This window comes from Diabrotica virgifera, chromosome 5 (genome assembly GCF_917563875.1).
Source record: "Diabrotica virgifera virgifera chromosome 5, PGI_DIABVI_V3a".
NCBI classification, from domain to species: Eukaryota; Metazoa; Arthropoda; class Insecta; order Coleoptera; family Chrysomelidae; genus Diabrotica; species Diabrotica virgifera.
In genome coordinates, this window is record NC_065447.1 from 217,449,028 (window position 1) to 217,467,156 (window position 18,129).

General features: G+C 31.8%; 1 protein-coding gene across 1 annotated transcript; it reads right to left on the bottom strand.

Moving 5' to 3' along the window:
• Window positions 1-7,739: 7,739 nt before the first annotated feature.
• On the bottom strand, window positions 7,740-17,699 carry LOC126884650 (uncharacterized). The gene is made up of 3 exons (XM_050650717.1): window positions 17,322-17,699; window positions 13,465-13,647; window positions 7,740-8,015 (listed from the first exon to the last, which is right to left on the bottom strand). Exons 1-3 carry the CDS (start codon window positions 17,451-17,453, stop codon window positions 7,815-7,817), a joined length of 516 nt encoding a protein of 171 aa, XP_050506674.1. The 5' UTR covers window positions 17,454-17,699; the 3' UTR covers window positions 7,740-7,814.
• Between the last annotated feature and the right edge of the window lie 430 nt (window positions 17,700-18,129).

Sequence of the window (18,129 nt, forward strand, 5' to 3'; positions counted from 1 at the left end):
TTGTGATTTTTTTTAAGTCTTCAACATGTAGTGTATGGAAAGCTTCATAATATTAATAGTTTGAATGGTCTTAATAATCAAAATTTTTCAAAGCGCTAGCGGCAGTGAGCGTGTTCATGTTTAGGATCATGAATCACCATTTTAATCTAAGAATTAGTTATAGTTATTAAACTTTTCCGTCGGCTGTCTTTTTAATAACATAAAAAAGATATCTTGGCCTAAGTTTTTAGGTAAAGGTAAAGGACAACAATTTTTTGTTTAAATTAATTGATGTCACTTGATTATTGCAATGTACCAAGGTTTTTAACTTGATTACCATCAAGACGCATTGATTTTGATGAAATTTTGGAATTAGCCCCTATTTATCCTTAACTTCAAATTCTACCCTATGTCGAAGTGTGCTCTTACCTTGAAGGTGGAATTCACCCCAAAAGGGGTGCGTTTATATTGAAAACAATCTCAAGAATAGAGAGAAAAATATATTCTAAGCGAAAGTTTCTATAGTATTTTCGATAAATAAATCCTATTAGACTTACTGGTGATAGAAAATTTGAATTTTTCTTATATTTTCAATCGATTTAATCCGAAAAATTTCATCAAAATCGATGCGTCTTGTTTTAAATCGGTGGTTACACTATATTTTTACCGTGGTACACTCGACTATAATGTGTTATCGTGCATTATGTTAATGTAAATACTGATGTTAATTGTATAATTACAAAACTGACAAGAATGTATCGATAATATCATCCGTTTTATAACATTTTGGTAAATTTATTTTTTTTATTGCATTTATAACATATGAATGTGCTGCGATGGCATTGAAATGAGTAGAAATAATTTGGGTGTTATTTTTTTTTGAGAATTAACTATGTCAGCTACAATAACAGTAGATTTGCAGCCATCAAGTTTTTTAATAGATGAAACCACCGTAATGAATTAGCGAGGCACAAAAACATGAAAGACAATGCCGAATATAGATATTAGGCTGCTTTAGTTTCAAGAATTTTAGCAACAACGAACATAAATTGTAAAAGTTGTTAATATCAGTGAAGCTGTGGAACATTTTTTGTTTTTATAAAAAGTTTATTGCACTATAAAATAAACCGTAACTAAACAAAATTGACAGAGATTTGTTAACTGGAGACTTGATATTTTGAGATTTAATTTATATTATATTTTGTCTGTAGTAGATAAGTATGTTATGTTACCTATACACAAATGAGGCATCGATATGATTATTAATCTACGATTTTGCGTACATTGATATACATCATAAAAATACAGTCCACGGAGAAAAAGCTATTAATTATTCACATTATTTGACATCTTGACAGTATTTTAGTATGTTGTTTTGATTGCTGTTATATTTTTTATAAATTTCTTAGATGTTTGTTTCTTACAAACTTTTCTGGCTTACTATAAGTGTACCAATTGATGTGAGCTACAAGGATATTTACTTATATTATACTTGTTAGTTCATATTTTTACACTGTTTTTGACTATTTTTACATCGGTTTGAACATTATTTGTTTCAAATTGCAAGTGAGTGTTACCATATTATCATGTATTTCAGAACAATATTCGCCTAACACATTCCCAAATGAAAACCAACTCCAATTTTAAGGGCCTTACTGATTTTGCATAATTAATACTTAAGAGGAAACAGTAGCGATCAACAGGTAGCAAAAACGCGTTCCAAGATTGCGGCTGTAATTTTGAATATTTTTTCGAGATATTTGGCACACGTATTCGTAATATAATAAAGAATGACGGTACAGAGCCCAATTTGAAAAATATATTAATATGTGGAAATTACTCTGTAATTAAATACAATATTAAAAAAACGAGCCTGTACCGCCATTAAGAAGAACAAAAAAATACACTTTCTTCAAATAAACTTTTTTATCCGATGCCTAGATTTTGTGTCATTTTGGAACTACATACTAAAATTTTTTATTTCATTAGTAGTTCCAAAATGACACAAAATCTAGGCATCCGATAAAAAATTTATTTGAAGAAAGTGTATTTTTTTGTTCTTCTTAATGGCGGTACAGGCTCGTTTTTTAATATTGTATTTAATTACAGAGTAATTTCCACATATTAATATATTTTTCAAATTGGGCTCTGTACCGCCATTCTTTATTATATTACGAATACGTGTGCCAAATATCTCGAAAAAATATTCAAAATTACAGCCGCAATCTTGGAACGCGTTTTCGTTACCTGTTGATCGCTACTGTTTCCTCTTAACAGAAAACATTTCTAACTGACAAAAAAGTTCAATAATGACAATCAAAAGTTCAATAAGATCACTGCATTGACATCACCATTTATAAACGCTACACATATGCGAAGATGTAGAATGTAAGAAGAAAAATAGCTACAATACTACAAATTTGTCTTTGTTTGTACAGTTTTTGCGGTCCATTGTGCAATATATCGTAGCTGTGACATTCCAAGTTCTATTTCACGTTCGCCCTTATTCCTTTGCTGCCTAATGAGTTGATATTTTATGAAAAATTAAATGGTATTATTTTTATTTATATGTAAACCCATTCGTTCTGTTGCTGCTACCAGCTCGGTTAGGATTTTGTATATCGCGTATCGTACGACTTTTTCTAAGGCTACGTTCCACTAGATAATTTACTTTCGGTACAATGTTTTGAAAGAAGTTTTGTAGTACATGATCATTGAAACTGCCATGTTGTTCAAAATCATTACTTTTGATTTATTCATATACATGATTGAGTCATACGTAGTATTGCATAGTATCCCTGTTACCCGTAATTCATTATTTCTTCTACATTCTTCTTCCTTAACTGCCATCTCCGCGACGAAGGTTGGCAATCATCATGGCTATTCTGACCTGAGGCAGCTGCTCTGAACAATTGCCTTGAGCTGCAACCAAACCATTCACTCAGATTCTTCAACCAGGAAACTCGTCTCCTTCCTACCCTTCTCCTACCCTCTATTTTTCCTTGGATTATGAGTCTGAAGATGTTGTATCTTTCGCCTCTCATCACATGTTCGAGATATTGCAATTTCGTTTTTTTATCTCTCTGTGCCCATTCTCCTTAAAACTTCTACACTCACCGGCACAAGAAACGGGCACCCCAAAAAATGGGTAATTTTTGATTTCTCGTATCTCCTAAACCTGTTGTCCGATTTAAGTAATTTTTTCAACATGTTATAGCTTTATTCTTTAACAATATCGCTGTAATAATATTGATGCTAGATAGGTAAATTTTCATTGTATACCGGGTGTAGCAATCAAACTGGGTTTTTTCTCATTTTTCACAACATCCTGTGGAATATTCTAGCCTTTATAAAATATTGAAATTAAAACCCAACTATAGCCACAGGTTTTCTTAACATTCTGTTTTTTTATTCATTCGCTTATGTTAGATAATAAAAAAGTTAGGGACTTTTTAACAACTAGCCATGTTCTTTATCAATACAGGGTGTTTCTAAATAAGTGCGACAAACTTTAAGGGTAATTCTGCATGAAAAAATAATGACCGTTTGCTTGATAAACCTATGTCCGCAAATGCTTCGTTTTCGAGATACGGGATGTAGAATTTTTTCTTACAAACTGACGATTTATTTATTGCTCTAGAACCGGTTGAGATATGCAAATGAGATTTGGTAGGTTTTAAGAGGTAGATATTGCGCATTTTTTGACATATAATTAAAAATTTTATAAAATAAAAATGTAGACCATTTTTATTCAGTTGCAATGCGAAGGCAAAACAATCTTACTTTTCAATTAGAATACGGAGTGCAATCCAGCTCTCTGAATCGCGATTTTCGATTCTTATTGGAATCTCATCGGAGAGAGCGCAGGCTTGTTCTCCATATCCTAACTGACCAGCACCGAGAGCTTTTCCCACACATTGCAACTGAAACAAATAGGGTAGGTGACTAGCGTCATCTGGCAGTTAAAAGATGAAGTTTTTCAATCCTAATAGCAACATTAATAATATTGAAAATATTAAAAATATTACTAAAAGATTTTTAAATTGAAAAATTTATTGGTACACTTCCTGGTGACACCTCCAAGGCTTCTACAATTTGCAAGCCAAATGGATGCTGCAGTGAAGACAAAGGGAAGGAATTCTACACTATGCAATTCACATCTTCCGTCTGCAGTTTGGTAAAGTTCCAACGGAAAATGCAACTAGTTACTCTACGGAGTAATACGACAATAAAATAAAAATGTATACAATTTTTATTCAGTTGCAAAAAAAAATGGTATACATTTTTATTTTATAGTCGTATTACTCCGTAGAGTAACTAGGTGCATTTTCCGTTGGAACTTTACCAAGCTGCAGACGGGGGATGTGAATTGCATAGTGTATAATTCCTTCCCTTTGTCTTCACTGCAGCATCCATTTGGCTTGTAAATTGTAGAAGCCTTGGAGGTGTCACCAGGAAGTGTACCAATAAGTTTTTCAATTTAAAAATCTTTTAGTAATATTTTTAATATTTTCAATATTATTAATGTTGCTATTAGGATTGAAAAACTTCATCTTTTAAAAATTTTATATTCACCATTGGCGTGCATACGGGTCATATTACCCGGTCATATTACCCGCATGCACGCCAATGGTGAATATAAAATTTTTAATTGTATGTCAAAATATGTATTAACGTATATGTATATATGTATGTATTAGTAATAATTTGGTATGTATACCAAATTTCATTTGCATATCTCAACCGGTTCTAGAGCAATAAATAAATCGTCAGTTTGTAAGAAAAAATTCAACTTCCCGTATCTCGAAAACGAAGCATTTGCGGACGGGTTTATTAAGTAAACGGTCATTATTTTTCATGCAGAATTACCCCTTAAAGTTTGTCGCACTTATTTAGAAACACCCTGTATTGATAAAGAACATGGCTAGTTGTTAATGTCCCTAACTTTTTTATTATCCAACACAAACAAATAAATAAAAAAACAGAAGGTTAAGAAAACCTGGGGCTATAGTTGGGTTTTAATTTCAATATTTTATAAAGGCTAGAATATTCCACAGGGTGTTGTGAAAATTGAGAAAAAACCCAGATTGATTGGTACACCTGGTATACAATGAAAATTTACCTGTTTGGCAACAATATTATTACAGCGATATTGTTAAAGAATAAGGCTATAACATATTAAAAAAATTACTTAAATCGGACAACAGGTTTAGGAGATACGAGACATCAAAAATGACCCATTTTTTGGGGTGCCCGTTTTTCGTGCCGGTGAGTGTATATTCGTGACTCTATCTACCCATGAAATCCTCAACAGTCTTTTAAATGTCCACATTTCAAACGTGTTGATCACATATATTTTCTAAACCATCTTCGAATATTACGATGAAGAATGTTACTTGTCCAATTTTCAGATCGTAAGTTCCTGTAATTTAAGAATGTGGATTTGGTCAAACGTTTTTGTCTCCAATTAATGTTGAATATTGTTGTTTTCTGCCGAGCCCATTTTTGGTTCTAAATTGGTTTTGCATGGACGAAAAATGCTATTACGTTATTTACTAAAACTAAACTACAGTAGAACGTCAATAATCCGGATTAATTGGGACCGGACCCCATCCGGATTATCGAAATTACCTCAAAAAAAGGCCAGTATACACATTAAAGTACAACAATCGTTTTAAAATTTTATGTTTTCTCTTGTACAGTAAAGTGTCTAGAGGTGAAATTAATCAAAACATTTTTTTATGTTTAAACACTGTATTGTAATTAATTTATAATAGCAGCATTGTACAGTAAAAACATCAGACACCATTTTGGGCTTTTAAAAAAATGTGTAAAATATTTTTGAACTGAGGTAGAGGTTCGTTTTTCGCAGCTAAGTTCTTAATTTATTTTAAAAGAATCAGATATTTTTCTAGATACAAATCCGGATTTTTGACGTCCGGATTATCGACGTTCTACTGTACTATATAACGTTCCACCGTTTATAACGTTCCGCCGTTTTCCGACTTCCGTTCCATAGGTACCTTCTTTTTCGTTCCTTTCTTCCGCCTCTGTCTTTTCCTTTTCTCCAACTTATTCTCGGTCTACCTCGTTTCCTCTTGCCGTCTGGTTGCCATTTTAGTATTTCCTTTGGTATTCGTTTTTCATCAATTTTTTGTATGTTTGTTAAATTTGGCAAGCAAATGGGAATTTGTTATGCGAATAGCTTGTATGATCTTGAAAGATTAACTGTTATAGTCGGTTCGCTAAACTCAGACACAAGTGGCTAGTGATTTTAGTGTGTAATTTGTTTGTTTTTTGCCAACTTTGCCAAAATTGGCAAAATTACTAACTATTTAGTAATTATTAATTATTTCGTAATTATTTTTTCGCCAATTTTACCAAATTGGCAAAATTATTTACTAAAATCACTAGCCAGTTGTGTCCGAGTTTAGCGAACCGACTATAGTAATATTTTTACTGAAAATAAAAGTATCAGTAATTATTACTTATTACTATTCTTTCCAAGTTGTATATAGTATTTAGTAAGTTTGTTATTACTATTTTGTAAGTTCATGTACTGTTTTTGTTTGTTCTAGTTTATTTTTTTATTTTTATACGAATGTTTTTCTACTTTTTTGATATTTGTTTTGTAGTTATAAAATACTGACTTTTTGAATACAAAATATACCATTATTAGGTACTTCTACGTCTCTATTTGTTTTGTAAAGTACCAAGAAAAAATTAAAAAAAATATATATATATTACTTGACAATAAATAAAAGTTATACTACGTATGTGTTTTTTTATGTTCCATCCATCCTGTGACTCTGGATTTCTGCATAGATTTTATCGTGGTTTGTAACTAACCGTCTCTTAAATTGCGTAGATATTTTGTTTTGAGGAATATTGACAAAATATTTAAATAATTTTCAATATCATACCATATATTTTTAGGGAGATGAAGTTTTCAATCCTAATAGCAATATTTAAAAATATTAAAATATTACTAAAAGATTTTTAAATTGAAAACTTGTTGGTCCATTTCCTTGGTAACACCTCCATGGCTTCTAAAATTTGCAAGCCAGATGGATGCTGAAGCGAAGAAGACAAGAGGGAATTCAAAAACTTACAATTCACGACCCCGTCTGTTCAGCTGGTAAATTCCAACAGAAAATGGACCTAGTTACTCAAAGAAGTAACGACCAATATAAAAATAAAATAAAAATTCCATTTCATTCATATTTCCATTTATTCAGTACACTGAATAAAAATGGAATTTTTATTTTATTTTTATATTGGTCGTTACTTCTTTGAGTAACTAGGTCCATTTTCTGTTGGAATTTACCAGCTGAACAGACGGGGTCGTGAATTATAAGTTTTTGAATTCCCTCTTGTCTTCTTCGCTTCAGCATCCATCTGGCTTGCAAATTTTAGAAGCCATGGAGGTATTACCAAGGAAATGGACCAATAAATAACTTTTCAATTTAAAAATCTTTTAGTAATATTTTAATATTTTTAAATATTGCTATTAGGATTGAAAACTTCATCTTTCAATTGCCAGATGACGCTAGTTACCCAATACATTCACGTCAGTTGCGGTGTGGGGGATAAACTCTCGTTGTTGGTCACTTAGAGTATGGAGCAGCAGGCCTACGTCTCTCCGATGAGACTCCAATAAGAGTCGAAAATCGTCGATTCAGAGTGCTAGACTGCGCTCCGTATTCTAAGTGAGAGATAAGATTGTTTTGCCTTCGCATTGCAACTGAATAAAAATGAAATTTTTATTTTATTTATATTTCCATATATTTTTATTGACGATATACACGTATACAATTATCTCTATGATTTCTGTACTATACATCACATCCTGTCGTTTGGCGGCAAAATGTACAAAACACCGACGTCCAATTGTACATCATAAACATCGACATCAGAAGACCAGACTTTTTGAAATCCATTCCTTCAACACAAGATTTCATCGCAAAAATGGAACATTCCAATATTATGATTACAGCGTAAAGTATCATGAAAGGTAGAAAGAATATCGCATTTCCCTAAAAAATGAAAAATAATATGTACCTACGGTAAAATGGGGTGAATAGGAACAAAACTTCACTAAACAATTACAATAATATTCCTAAACATATTACTTTCGTTGGGCTATTTAATTTTTTTCAAGTTGGCTAACTTGATATGGCTTTAGGAAATTTAGGTTTGTGTTGTTGGCGTCACTAGTTCCTATCTGCCGTGCTAAGCCCAAAGGCGGTAACTGATTTTTTATCGAAAATTAGATTGTTGTATTTCTACGTAGATTATAGGTATTTAGAATATTTTTACCAAGTCCTTAGAGTTGTAGAACTATTATAATGGGTCTCTAGAATATATTTACAAAGTCTTTGGAGTTGTAGAAGCATTATAATATAATGAAACCTACCTACAAATACAAAAATGTCATTTTCGATAAAAAATCAGTTACCGCCTTTGGGCTTAGCACGGCAGCTATGTTCTCGGCGTGCAAACAAAGTCGTTAATTTTGAGGATATTTCTCATCCTAAAAACTTTCTCAGTAAGTACAAAATGTCTGTCAATATAGATTGAAGAGTATTGTTTTTTGTTTATTCTAACCTTTACAACAATATAACATGATGATATTTTGATTTATCTGTTAACTTTTTGAAGTTATACTTCTTTTCTTTACGGGCGTAATGACGGTGAAATTTTATATGGGAAAACCTAGCGACCGGGCGCATGCGCATTATAACTTTGTTCTGATTGGATGTTCAAATGACATGACAAAAATTATCCAATATGGCAGCTGTGGCACAGCTGTGGGACTGTGCATGGTTTGGTTATAATGTATGCTTGTTGCGTTTTAAAATTTGTAGGAAGAGAAACAACAAACAAAAAGTTAGTTAATGGTTATACTGCCTTTTTAAATAGTTTTCATATTATATTTTTGGACTTATTTACATAGAAGAGATGATTGTTGCATGCCAATGTGAAAGCTCATCAAACTGTGCCTAGTATGAGTGCCGCAGATCTCGCTTATTCAAAGCTAAATAATCTTTCACTGGTAAGTGTTTTATAAATAGTTGATCAAATTTTGTTATGATATTTGAACATAGCCACTTCGCACGACGCAATTGATTGCGAAATTTATTAGTCGTTATACGGGCTCCGATACCTACCTTGAACCTACCAAAATACATAAGTAGTATGTAATACTTTTATTTTACACCTTAATATTCACCTAATATATTGTCTTCTCACCCTATGTTTTGTTGTATTTTTTCAATTCTAAATCATTTCAATTCAAAATCAAAATAATTTGATTTACATAAGTTAAAAATGTCAAAAGGTTAATCTGTTTAGTTAGACGATCTTCGCACATAATGACAAGCTGTGTCTGTAGCGCAGTTTTAATGCGGGTGAATCCCAATACAACGCAAATACCAGCCGCGTGGTAAGTTGGTTCGAATCCCAATAGAAACTTTTATTTTTTTATTTTTTTTTATACATTTTATGATTGTAAGTATATTTATTATATAATTTTATTTTCAGAAAATACGTATTTAGTTAAAAATTTTTCCGACAATTAATGTTCAGAAATCATTTGTGGCATTTTTAATGTGTTTGTGTGTGTTTTATTTTTTTATTATTTTAATTTTTGGCACTGTTTTAATAAAAATGGTTGAGAAGTATTAAGTATAAATTAATTTAATATTTAAATAAAATATAAATAAAAAGTATATTAATTTCGTTTATAATCATATAATCATATAATAGAAGTATAACTTCTTACGTGCGTACAAAGTACACACACATTCTATTACTGTTCACGTCATGAATTTGAGATATGTGGGGTGGATAGGAACATATTAGGTTTGTTCTAGCAAACAGTCAAACTAGTCAGCAAACAGTTGGTCAGTGAAAGAACATAATACAGTCACCAGTTCTACCCCTCGACTCGCGCTGGTCCACTATTCGCTGATGGTTTCAAACCGTTTGAAACTGATGCTAGAACAAACCTAATATTTACCGTGTTGCCATTCACCCCACATATTAGAAATTACTTTTTTATCTAATGTCTCCATAGAGTAAGTCTAAACGGAACAATGTCTCATCTAATAATAAATTATAGCTACATATTATATTGATCCACACAAAGAGAATTCGCGGTGTGCAAGTACTTGGAAGGGGAAACGTGAAACGACCCTGCGCGAGTCGCGGAGAAATATTGCAACTATCTTAAATAATTCATATTGTCAATTGAAATTGTCAAATTGACGTATATTTCATACCTTCTGTCAGTGAAGCAGAAAAATTATATATTGCTCCACAATATTGATATGATATGCAATTATTATATAAAGGTAAATTTAATTAATTTTATTTTGCTTGCACTACTGCATTTTAATAACTAATTTTATTTACTACATACAATTGTTGACGTTTTCATAACATAACCTGAATCTTATTTTTTCTTCTTATTATTTTTTTGGACTATGGCCTTGACAATTACTCAGTAACCAGGACTAATATAATTGGCCAATATAATTAAAAGTGCGAATTTTAGTATAGAGCGTAGAAATAGGGGTCGCTTTGCCGAACTTGCACGGTCCCAATAGAAAGAACCATGCCTTGCAAAAAGTGTTTCTAGCGGTTAGCTATCGTCTCCAATTCAAAACAAACTTCTACCAGGGTTCTCAAGTTCTCAACCACGCGTGGTATTAATGAACACAATTTTTCCAATTATTATGGGCACTAATTATCAGCATCCGGCTTGAAGGACCAAATGTGGATTCCGTAAATATGAAATAAATATTTATATGGTTGTCTGCAAACATTAGAACTGCTGGCCAAAAAGTTTAAATGTATGTCTAGACGTAACAAGACCCAAGAAGATTATGTGGCGTAAAATAGTTGAGGAATGAAAAACAGGATCAGGCAGGAATAAATCCACAATAGCTAAAGACAAGTTTCCTATACTATTAGAGAGTTTTTAAGCCCCTTATTTCAGCAACGTTATACGCTATTCTGCTCATCCGCATTAACTGAAAAATAACGTATTACTTTATTAGCGGATAAGGTATCCCCTTATTTAGGTAGAAATAAGGTTCACGTTATTAAGGGATTACGTATTTGTAAGATTGCCAGATGTCATATATCTAAATCATAAAAACGAAAAAAAGGTTATCAGCTGAACCAAAGACAACTAGAATAAAAAATATAGTAACGATGTATAAAATTGTAATTAAAATTTGTTTTTCTTAAAAACGTATCAGGTAATAAACATATATAATTGAATATAATCTGCTTGGCAACCCTGATAGAATAATTCTAAATTACACCGTTTCTTGAGAAATCTGACACTTGATTGAATTGTCTTGTTAAACTTAGAATGGATGTTTTGTGTTCCTAAAGTAGTAAATTGTCTTTGGTGAACGTCTTAATACATTTTCTTCCATTACGGCAAATAATTCAATAAAATAAGTTATAGCACACAACTGCCGTTTTGTAGGTTACGTTTGCCAAATGTCAAAATTAACGTTAACCTGTGTGCGTATGAAGGGTTTCAAATACTATTTTAGGCAAACACGTTATCCCTTATTTATCACTCAGTGCGCATGACAAATATAACGTTTAACGTACGTCAAAAAGTAGAGGGTCTAAAATCTCTCTATTAAAGAAATTGGCAATTGCCAAATTAGTTTAAAAAATATTTTTCATTTCAGCAATATATTTTTCCAACAATACAAACTATATATTTATTTGTGTATGTTATTTTACACCTTAGACACTTTTTACCTGTTTCTATTGACCCTACAAATGTACGAATAGGAACACAATAGTTTTTAATACAGGTGTTCCCATTCACCCCTCTTGGTGGGGTGAATAGGAACACCAGGTTTTGATTTTTTGTGATTAAAATATTAACTTTTTAATTTATTAACATCTAAATATCAAAAGAGGAAGGTAAGACCCAAATAACAATGCATAAGTTTTATGTTTGCAATATGTGTTAGTGACATTTTTTTCAGTTGAAAGTTGAAAACCGTTCCTATTCACCCCATTTTACGGTATGTTAGGGAAAGAAAGGTCCTCTACTCACAATCCTTTAAATTGGTTTTATTACATTAAGCGATGTCATCTTGAAATGAAAGAACTGATTCAAAACCCCAATATTTCAATGTTTTTTTTAAGTTACAATAAAAATAGGGGGACCAACAGATATCAGTTATAATGTGACATCCACTGGACTACTATATTTTAATCAAACATAAATAAATTGTAAATCTCAGGGCTAAATTATGCTATCAATACTTACTTTCGTGGCTTCAAAATATTTCTCATTGGCTTCCTAATAGGGATAGATAATAGAGAATAAAATAATACACATATGAATTTCAATTAGAAATGATAAAAGTCGTTTATTTTATCAAACGGAAATAAATGTTTAATATTGCAAATTTTATTTATTCTTCTATCTTTATTTTATCTAACAATTATGAAAATAGGAATCTTATGTCTTTTTGTCTCCAAATTTGTTTTTTTTTAATAATTAACTATGAATCTCTATACCTCTGCTATACAGGATGTTCTACCTGTTCAAAATTTTTTTATATAAAAAAATTTATTTTATCAATATTATTGTATATAAAAAAACCAACTATAATGATGTATAAGTAACAACATTGATTGAGGTTTGATGATTTTGTAATAGTGAAATGTGTAGTTCAATATGCACTGTGGTATTTAATACGCAAAACCATACATAACATTCATGTCTTAACAAAAAATAAAAGTGACCTTTGCTGATGATTCGACAATGTCTTCACACAAAACACGTTTCCTTCTTTGCTGGTGTTGCGATCCAAAGAAACTCATCCACGTTTTCCAATAATGTCTCTGCTCCTCTGCAAACTCGTTCTCCCTTTCCTCAGTATGCCTCGTACAGTACTCGTTCCGGCTTTCTCCTGATGCAGTATTCCAACTTTTTGAAACACTTAAAACAAACACTGGATACTTTCGACTCAAGGAGTTATATCATCTCTCGACTTGGCCTATTACTCGTTCCACGATATGATGCTTGTCACTTTTCCAAAAACCAACCGGCGTTTTACTTTTCTTTGCACACTACCCTCAAAACTGGACTCTTCCTTTCGATCCAACAAAACAGACTGACTCTCTCTCCTCATTCATTCTCATCCTTCCAAATCGTTCCCCACCAGAATTAATTTTCCAACCAATCAAAACAACTTTCAATCATGACGTATTTACCAAAAATCTCTTTCTTTTTTCTAAACATGTCTATGGATTTTCAAGAAAAAATAATATTCCGACTATTTTAATTCTATTTTTTTATATTAAAAACCAATTTAAAGGATTGTGAGTAGAGGACCTTTCTTGCCCTAACATACATGAATATGTGCTCACACCAGCAACCGTTTTATCATTTGAAAAATAATACATTTTGCTGCTAAAAAAAGAGATTATACTTACTGTGATTAATCCTATTAACAGGAAGAGGTAGTATTCCGTTGATAGCACCAAGCAAATTAATTTAAGATCTCTTTCGACTTCTGATGGGACTAGAGTTCCGCTCTTTAATCGTTCTTTCAAAAGTGGTCCTGGTAATACTGATCCACATTTTATTATTCTCACTATATCGAAAACACTCAAGATCTGAAAATGGGTGTGTGCTAGAGATGGTCAAATTAAAAGAATATTAATTAAGACTAAAACGGGAATCTAGTAATGCTCCTACACAAAAAGGGGCGAAATATCTTCTTCTTGACGGGGTTTACAACTCGGGGTGAGTCTTCGCCGCATCCACTGTACCCCTCCACCAGGCCCGCCGAGACTGGGGTACAGCCGATACATTTTACCGGGGCCCGGCGTCGACCAGACCAAAGACGTAATTTTTCCTGTTTTTTTTGCTCCTCACTTTATGTGCATAATGCATTTTGTTAATACTCAACTATATTTAATATTATCTTTACCTCTATTTTGAAATATAGGGCCTATTATTGAGGCGACTGATAATTTTGAGCCCGACGCAATATTTCGCTGTGAAATATTTAATATTGTCATAGATTGTATCATAAGCAACTTAACTAGAAGATTTAATGCGCCAATTGAAATTTATTCGCTATTTATCATTTTATGGACATTCTGATGAAGATAACGCCAATATTAAGACAAGAAAAGAGATAGAAATAAAAAATAAAGCGAGTTTTATAAAAAAGACGATAGAGTCTTAAGAATCTCTATGGAGACGATAGAGATGTACAAGGAGAATATTTGTGAATCTTAACTTTCTCCAATAGATTTTCTTAATAAAATTAAACATCCCAAATTGGAATCAATATTTCCTAACGTCGTTATATCGTCAAGAATATTTTGCACATTACCGGTGGTAGTCGCAAAAGGGAAAAGATCCTTTAGTTTTCTTTCTCGCATACAAATACTATAATATCTACAATGAAACAGGATCGGGTAACTGGCCTAGCAACTTTGTGAATTGAGAATGATTTGGTAAAATCCTGCGATTTATAGAAAATTATAGACATCTTTGCCAATCAAAAACCTCGGAAAGTAGGTACCGATATTGTAAATATTTTCACTACATATAAAACTATAATCAGAATTTAATAAAACTTATGTTTGAAATGTTTCTTATTATTTATTATTGATAATTTTATTTCTATAAAACTTAAACAATTTTTTTCGCTATTCACTTTTTGCCGGAGGCCCCCTTTTCACTTCTTACCGGGGCCCGCTCATCCCTCTCGGCGGCCCTGACCAGGCCACCAAACGTGTTTATCTTACCCACATGAATCTGTTTCTAATTAAAGACGCGTTGCATCAGCTCCAATTTTCTGGGAAAACCATCTCATTTTTGTGGGTCTCATCTGATGTAGGAATACTTGATAATGAGTTAGCGGACAAAACAGCGTTTGAAGCGATAAACAATGTAAACATTCCGACTACAGCAGGCATACCAATCTCAGATACTAAACCTTTATTCAAGACTCATGCCAACAAAATCTGGCAAGAAATATGGGATCAAATAAACACAAATTTTAAAACCATTAAACCAGACGTATCTTTAAAAAATCTTCCTGTGCCACCAAAAAGAAAACACCAGGTAATTATCAGCAGACTCCGGCTTGGACACACACACGACTTACCCACTGCTACATAATCTCCAAAGAACCACCACCAATGTGCCAAAGATGCCAAACACCTCTCACAGTTAACCATATAGACCAGGAAGGATCTGTTTTTAGGTGGATGTGAGAGGTGGCATTCGGATTTTTGCGGATAAAGTTAGGTGATAACTTCGTTAATAATAATTGACTTATGCCCGGAACATTAATAAAAAAAAAAAATATTTTAAAATTTCGTTTTTTTTCTACTTTCTTTGCTTATAACTTTAAAACGATTCATTTTGGAACAAAGTCGTATAGGAATAAAACAAAGATAATTAAATTTTCTATCAAATACGATTGGTTAAAAATGTCTTAATTTAACACCCTCGCTGCAAAATAGCAATAAATATAAAATAAGGGGGCAAAACAAGCCTGTCCCTATTCAATGTTTTTCCATCACTTAGGTTACACTTGGAACCTTCCTAATTCGCTTAGAAAATTTCTGTAATGTGCTAAAACCGTCCACCAAATTTCATCAAAATTTACTTACTAAATTTTGCATAATAATTTTGCAATCTAAACTTTTTTTAAAAAATTAAAATTTTTTAAAATCTTGCACAACAAAAACTAGAACATACAAAGATTTGTCAATTGTTTTACATATAAAGAAGCACTCCACCTATCTAATGCACTTTACAGAATTGAAATCAGATTATTTAAGCAGCCTCAGCAATGTTTTAAAGTTATAAACAATTTTTTGGCTTATAAACAAATTAGTGCTGTGTCCAGTAGGGGGTGCTATGGGCTCCTTTATTTAGATGGACTTACCAAGTTTTTTTTATGTATTTTGACCAGTAGAACACGAATTTTTTGAGTGACAGTTGATCCGGATGTCGATAAGATTGTTATAACAAAGAACTTGAGGAATTACATAACATCGATTTTTCGCAAAATAAAACATTTTTTTTTGTATTTCTTGAGTAATTCTAAGCAAAAAATGTTCTTACAAGTTTTTTCGTAGGATGCATAGTTTTCGAGATAAACGCGGTGAAACATTCAAAAAATCTAAAAATTGCAATTTTTGAACGAGTATAACTTTTGAATAAAAAATAAAATAGCAATTTTGCTGACAGCATTTGAAAGTTTAAATCAAATTATACCGGTTTTAATTATTTGCATTGCTAAAAAGTAATTTTTTTATTATTAAACAAAGCTATTTGTTTATAAGCCAAAAAATTGTTTATAATTTTAGAACATTGCTGATGCCCCTTAAATAATCCGATTTTAATTCTGTAAAGTGTATTAGATAGGTAGAGCACCTCTTTATATGTACGTAAAAAATTATCCAACTTCTAAATGGCCTACTTTTTGTTCAGAAAGATTTTAAAAAATTTGAACTTTTTTAAAAACATTTATATTGCAAATTTATTATGCAAAATCTATTAGGTCGATTTTAATTAAATTTGGTAGACCATTTAAGTAAGTTATAAGAATTTTCTAAGCGAATTACTAAGGTTCTAAATGCCACCAAAGTGGTTTAGAAACACTGAATAACAACAGGCGTATTTTGCCCCCTTATTTTTTATTTATTGCTATATTGCAGAAAAGGTAATATCTTAAGACATTTTTGACCAGTCGTATATCATACAAAATTCAATTATCTTTATTTTATTTCTGTACGACTTTGTTCCAAAACGAACCATTTTAAAGTTATAAGCAAAGAAATCGATGTTTTTCGAAATTTTTAAATATTTTAATTTTTTTATTAATGTTCCGGGCATATTTGAGAAGGAGCATAAGTCAATTATTATTACTGAAGGTGTCACCTAACGTTATCTGCAAAAATCCGAATGCCATCTCTCACATCCAAAAATACACGTTTTTTACAGATTAGTCCTGGTCTAATAATATAATAAAATGTTCAGAGTACAGTTCAGTGAAGGCGATACTCAAGATTTCTAACAGCCTGACTGGTTACAAAATTCAACGAAGTTCCTTTTTAAATCGTTGTAAACTGTATAACAAATTATGATTCATTATTTTAAAACTGTACCATATTTTTGTCAGTCATATCTCTTAAAAATGTATCTTTTTTTCTCTATTTTGTATTATAAATCTACTGCAATACCCGAGTGGTTGATGCGAATAAATAGAATAAAAAAATGATTAAGAAATGAAATATATTAGAAATATTTAAGTACTTACCACTCCAAGCAGTCCTAAAATTAATACATAAAATGGAGAAAATGATAATGTAGGGTGCGAACAAATGGTGCGTATGGATTTCTGGTTTTTTCTTAACACTGGACCGATGAAACTATGAAATGGTAACTTCATACTGAATTTATAAAAGGTTATTAATTTACGTACGGCATAAACCTTTGTTGGCAATTTTTTACTTTAGCATTTTGATATCATTATTTACTTATTTGACAATGACAATAAATTTGTGACTTCGCAGTTTTTTAAGTTTTTATGGTTATATTTAGTCCAGGCGGGTTAAGCTAACTGTCCACTGGAGATAAAAACTCGAGATTAGTCTCAAGGTGTTATCCAGGTGATATAATTTGTGGTCTCGAGATCGGAATGGGAGACTCGCTGGGGACTTTAGTCTAGAGACTAAAATAATTTCGTGTTGACTAGAGAGTTAACACACAGCCCACTGCGTGACTTAATCGCTCGTATATATCTTTTCATTCTTCAAAATGGATTCGCGTCAGGCACTAACTTTTATAATTGCGTGTATGAGTGTGCAAAAACGAGAATAAAAAAGCGTGAAAAAAATAGAAGTGTTGGATGAGAAAATGGGTGGATCGTTGAATTGACTTGAGAGCCGATTCAGCTCTTGTAAATGAGTTGCGGTTGGATGCAGGGCCGGTTCTAGGGTTTTGAGCGCCCCGGGCAAAATAAAATTTGGCGCCCTTTCATACAATAGTATACCTACAAATTTACTGCAAATAAAAAAAATGCAATAAAGGCAAAAAATTCAAAATTTCACTATAAAGAACTATGT

Bases quoted from the DNA above. Each gene is read 5' to 3' on its own strand.
- LOC126884650 (XM_050650717.1), bottom strand. From the start codon at position 17,453: ATGAAGTTACCATTTCATAGTTTCATCGGTCCAGTGTTAAGAAAAAAC. The intron at 13,648-17,321 runs GTAAGTACTTAA...ACCCATTTTCAG, and splicing joins TTTTAGGACTGCTTGGAGTG to ATCTTGAGTGTTTTCGATAT. The intron at 8,016-13,464 runs GTAAGTATAATC...TTCATTTTTTAG, and splicing joins TGTTAATAGGATTAATCACA to GGAAATGCGATATTCTTTCT.